At 41.2% G+C, this 6,000-nt stretch overlaps 1 protein-coding gene across 1 annotated transcript in view; it reads left to right on the forward strand.

Moving 5' to 3' along the window:
• Positions 1-5,745, forward strand: part of COX10 (cytochrome c oxidase assembly factor heme A:farnesyltransferase COX10) — a 94,213-nt gene extending 88,468 nt beyond the window's left edge. Inside the window, exon 7 of the mRNA XM_028717125.2 lies at positions 5,139-5,745. Coding sequence (XP_028572958.1) covers positions 5,139-5,545 — 407 coding nt within the window. The 3' untranslated portion in view covers positions 5,546-5,745. The remainder of the gene's footprint in view (positions 1-5,138) is intronic.
• The last annotated feature ends 255 nt before the right edge of the window (positions 5,746-6,000 follow it).

Genomic DNA, 6,000 nt, shown 5'->3' on the forward strand with positions numbered 1-6,000 from the left:
TGTTTTAAACTTGGCGACTATGATTCATGCATTGCTAACTTTACAATTGGACTCCTATAATTTGTTCTTTGTGGGACTTCCCCTAAGACTGGTCTGGAGGCTTTTGGAGAATCCTGTGCCCAGGTGGTTGAGTGGAACACCTTGATGCACACATAATTTTACACTTGTGCAGCTAGCCAGTCATGTACAAGGTCTTGTTACTAACATATAAAACCCTGAACAACTCAGGGCCAGGTTACCTGAAAGACTTCCTTCCCTGTCTGCAAGAAGATTTAGATCATCTGGGGAAAATTTACTTGTGGCACCACATCCTACAAAACATCACAAGGCACCCTACAGAATAACACAAAACAGGTATTTTCCATCATTGCCCCTACACTTGATCTCCATATGTGTCTATGAGAGAGAGAACCTTTGTACTCAAAACTTGCTGAAAATTCACTTGACTGTTTCCATTTGGTTTCATCCAGGGATATAGATTCTGTTTAAAGAGATTGAGACTGCAATCTTATGGTCACTTTGGGCAGTAAGACCCATTTGAACTCGCTTCCCCCTTCCTCTCCTCTCCCATGCAGCTCCCTGCATGCCTCAAATATCTGCTCCAGAGCATCCCCCAACCCAAAGGTGAAGGAAGAAACGGAAAGGGGGTCCTGTTGTGTAATCAGATATATTTTAGATTTCCATCTATTCTTGTACCCTAGTATTTCTTCCTTTCTCCCACCACAAAACCTTCAGTCCTATTGAGTTATGCAAAATGCATCTTGACAAATTGCTGCATTCTGTCTTACAGTATTAAAAGTAGAGCAGAAATTGGATTTTTCTAACCACATAATTTGGAGGTCTTAACCGATCTCTCCATCCATCACTGCTATATCTTCCTTGCTTCAGTGTGAGCAGGTAGTGTGTTGTTTTTGCTGGATCAGCTTTTGCTGACGGGCATATTCACATGATGGAAACCTAATTCTGTAGGCAAAGATAAGGTTCAGTTATACTTCATCTCATTTTCCAGGTTGAACATGGAACAACTACAGCTACATAACCGCCAGCCGTGTTTATCCAAAGGCAAATGGGTGCAGCTGGATTTGCTCTTGTTTTCCAGCTCTAATCTCCCTCATCTGGACCAAGGAGGAGTAATTTGTTTTAGCATCTTTTTAGCTAAGAGTAGCTGGTTTGTTACCATACCAAGATAGAAGAAAACAACCACACACAGTTCTAAGTACAGGCCATTAATGGCTAAACTTAGACTTCAAAATCCCTATAACGTCTTACATAAACTTAAACATTTAATTTATTTCCTAGAGAGACAAGAAGCTGGTGCTTCCCGCCCCCGCCCCCCACCTCCACTCTTAACCTCCCCCTCATGTGTCAGTCAGCTACCAGAATCTGGAAATGATTTTTAAATTCCTTCATATTATTCAAGGCAGAAGAATTACCAAAATTGTGCTCTAAGCAAAACAGCATTCTTGGGTTGCCAAGGCAGTAAACAATGGCTTTAGGAAATGCAATAAGACTTCAACATCTGTTTTGGAGCTGGTATTTTAACCATTCTGTGTTTATTTTACATGCCTGGTTGGTGATCTCTGTCATACATCTGTGAAGCCAAAAACCAAGACAATGAAAGAGGTAGCAAGTCAGTTTGGAGCTCCAACTATAAGCCTGGTTTTCCATGCTGAGTTTTTAACATAAAAGTGCTTCTGGCTTTTGTCTTAAGTTTGTGAATGATAACATAGTTTAGCAAATCATGCTACCATTACAAGACTTTTTGCATACACCTAGGACAGTCATGAGTTTTAAAAGAACATCATTGTGCTTGACAGTTTTAGATAGAAAAGCACGGATATCCTGCACCTTCTGTCTCATGTGGAACCTTAAGGGTTGCTGAAAATATCCTCCTGAAACAGTAACACCACTCAACAATAGCAGAAGTACTAGATTAAGTAGCTGCACAGGTGAACCACAGGAAGTTGACTAACAGCCAAACTTGTCATGGCACCAAATGCATCATTGGTACCCATATTACATGGTCAGGATAGGAAACCCAACTGCTTCTCAGCAGCAGCAGTTCCGACAGTCTCCCAGCTCCCAAGAAGAAAATGGGAGCTTTCTTTTCAGGGCCAATACAGCCATGGGAAAAGGATCTCCATCAGTACTGCAATGAAGTATGAAAGGGCTGAACATCTGCTTCCTACTTCTGCAATCCTGACAAAATCAGACATCATCACCTGCGCCTAACATCACTTTTTAAAAAACAAGCATGCAGGCATATTATCAGTGTTGCACCTAGCATCATGCTGTATGTAGTTCAGCCTTGAGGGGTCTTTTTCCATAATGCACACCTGAGTACACTTAAACTGGAATCCTAAACACAGTAGGGAGTAAGAACCATTTGGCAAAATCATACTGACTTACAAGTAATTTGGAATTTGGAAACACTTTCTCAGGGCAGCTGACACAGTGTAGTAAAAACAGTAAAAAATAATTTATACTCTCTTAAGATTTAGTTTAGAGTGCATTTTTTATAGCCTCATCCAAAGGAATTTGCACAGAGGAGGACATAAAGATTTATGCCACAGCTACTGAAGCACCATCCACTGCATGGCAATTGAGATAGAGGCAGACAACGCTGTTCCAGTTGCTATTGAATCTCTGAATCTCCATGTAGGATTGCTAGGAGGCTCCTCCCAACTAAGCCTGCAAAATAGCACCAGTTGCTAGTAAGTACCCCCAGAGTGGGAACACAAGTGGCTATTTCTGTATCAGCACTTTGATTAATCCCAGCATCGCTACAAGTCTGCCCTGTCAGACAAAGGTTTTGAAAATGTAAAGATAGAGTCTGGACCCGGTTGCACCAAATGCCTAATTCTGTACTGCACAGCAAGAAACGAAGCCATGCATGTTGCCATCAAGTTGACTTTGCAGTATCTCCTAGAAAGATTGCGTGAGAAGGCAGGCCCCTCATAAAACAACTCTCCTTGTTTGGCACATCAGTTGTCTGGTTTGGAGCTGGGAGTTTCACCTGAAATGTTGGTTGTTTTTTGACAAAGAAGTGAGAGTTGGAAGTTATTTCTGAGACAGCGTTAGGACATCTTGCCTTCTTGTTGCTCCTAGCATCCATCCCTTTGCAAACAAAATGGACTTTGATTCATCTTCTACGAGAAGGCATAACTCCACTGTAACAACATCACTTCAGAAGTTGAATCTGTGAAAATCAGTCAAGCTTTATTAAAGCGTAGGCCCTAAAGATGTCCCTTGTGAAACAGAATGAAGCAGATACTAATGGGCATCTGTGCTAAATTTCAGTGGAGCAGGATCTAGTCTTGTAGCATAAGTTTTTGAAAGACTGCAGTTGTGAGGAAATATTCCCATAGTTATATTCAGTGGATCTCTGGGCCTATTTTCCCCTTTAATTCTTGCTTCTGTATAAACTTTTAGGTGGTGTACAGGGATAGGTAACACAGAGACCCCGAATGTTGAAAGAACTGAAACAACCTTACAATTCTATGAATTTTTTACTCTTCAGTTTCAGGTTTCTGCCAAGCATTCATGGATCAACAGAAGGTCCTATGATACTGAATTCTAAGATGTATGGAGTGTACAGAACTGAGAAGTTAGTTACTTAACACTAGGCATTTTCAGCCCTCTGTAGCCCTACATTATGTGGCTGTTAGAGGGTTGGCAACATACATTTCTGCTTAGGAAACCTATGGCAAAATATAGCAAGGTAACATGCAGGTGGTGACTGGAATCTTCTCTAGATTTCTGCTGAGCAAACTTTAAAAAGCTTATACTATTCAGTAGCCAAAGTTTATTGAATATTCCTCACTGTATTTGTTTCATATGTGTACCTTTGCGGAGTGGGTTCTGTGCAGAGCTGATGCACAGTCAGTTTGGACTGTGAAAATATATTGTGTGTAGTATAAAAAGGTGGAACCAAATGTGGAAACCAAAGGATAACATGTATCTTAAGTGTTTTCTACAACAAATGGAAAGTGTGTGTTTTTTAGTCACAGAAGAGTTTAAGATGTTATATACATACATACATACATACATACATACATACATACATACATACATATATATGCAGTTCGTAGATATTTTGCTCATTGTCTTCTACTTACAGTCTAGATTGGTGATGGTGGCTTAAGAAGTAAGGTGACCATTTATGCATCAACCCCCCCCCCCCAGATTTGCATAACATTTACATTATGCTATTTTATATGTAGAGGTGCAGATTTAAAAATAATAATTTTAATAGAAATGCAATGCATTTCACCTTAGTGGGGAGAACTGTGACCTGTGTGCCTGCTCAGTCGGTTGTCTAGGTTGGTAGCTATTGTCAAGCAACTTCAGGGGTCCTGCTTTCCTTTTTATGGTTCTTTATCTTTAAAAAGATAAAGAGGTCACGACTGTTGGTCAGGGGTACCTTTACCTTTACCTTTTATCTTTAAAAAGGCATCTCTTCCAATGGAGGACTGTCCTCTGAAAAGTAGAACATGTGGCCACCCTATCAAGAAGTTATAGTCAGTTAGTCCTAGCTGGGGCCCTGTCCCCAAATCATCATCTTTTTATTGTCTCCAGATGAGGCCTCAGGCACTGTTTTTGGTTCTGAAAGCCTCAGTTTCTTGCTTTCTGCAAACATATAATTGTGTGGGGGAAAATACAAACAGTGCCGAATTCAAAATTGTAGATGAGAAGTGTGATTAAATTGTGTATGTATGACTTGCCGGAAATGCACTAGAAATAAACAGGTTGGACAAGGAATGCAAAAAACATCCCTGCATCCCCTGGAAGTATCACATACATTGCTTGGGTTCTGAGCCTTTTGCAAGTGTTCTTACTCCAAAAATGATAGAATGATAGAAGCATCTTTTTTTAAGAGTAACATTTAGCAACTCCTGCATCTGAAAAGGGTATTTGGAGTTTATGTGGAGAGTCGAGTAAACTGTTCCACACAGCTCCATCCTGTATACCTTTCAATGCCTTGGGGCAAGCTGATTATATTAATGAGACTTCTGCACCTGCAAGTGATTTACTGGGTGTACGAAATGAAGACGCAGAAACTTCAGCCAAGTTATCCAGATTTCTGTGTCAGTGGCCCTGGCGTACACCCTAATGCCTTGATTTCTCTTCGTTTGCAGGAGCATTGCTGCTGGGGGGGATTCTCTACTCCTGGCAGTTCCCTCATTTCAATGCACTCAGCTGGGGGCTCCGCGAAGATTACTCCAGGGGTGGCTACTGCATGATGTCTGTCACCCACCCAGACATGTGCAGGCGGGTGGCTCTGCGTCATTGCCTCGCCTTAATTGGACTTTCATCGCTGGCTCCCATCCTTGATGTCACCACGTGGACTTTCCCCATAATTTCTCTTCCCGTCAACCTGTACATTTCCTACCTCGGCTTTCGTTTCTACAGAGACGCTGACCGTGGCAGCTCCCGGAAGTTGTTTTTCTGCAGCTTGTGGCACTTGCCAATGCTCCTCTTGCTCATGCTGACTTGCAAGAAATCTTGGTACAAAAAGGACAACGAAAAGGAATCCTTGAGTTGAGGTCACATCATGTTGAAAAACTCATGTTGCCTTTGTGATAACTATTGGCTTCAGAAGCTCCCGTTCAAAATGGCGTACGTATTTCAGTTATCATGCAGCAGGGAGGTTTTCTGTTGATGTATTCAGAGAGAATATTTTGTGTCCAGTGAACACTCTCTGTGATTTTTTTTCAAATTAAAAAATTTGATTTTGGACACACACATGACTCTTGGATTTGATTTTCGAATGTGAGATCCTTCCGTTGACTATACGGAGATGATGCTAAGATGCATGTTATATCTTAATAGCATACTGATGAAAGAACAAATCTCTATCTAATTCTTAAGGATGTATGGCAAGCCTGCTGAATCTAGTCTGGCAACAGTTCCCACAGGTGACTCATATGCATCTACACTTTTCCACACCAGAACAGGAGGATTAGCTTAACAATATGCAAAAATCGCTCTGCCCTAGTT

This window comes from Podarcis muralis, chromosome 2 (genome assembly GCF_964188315.1).
Source record: "Podarcis muralis chromosome 2, rPodMur119.hap1.1, whole genome shotgun sequence".
In the NCBI taxonomy this organism is placed as follows: domain Eukaryota; kingdom Metazoa; phylum Chordata; class Lepidosauria; order Squamata; family Lacertidae; genus Podarcis; species Podarcis muralis.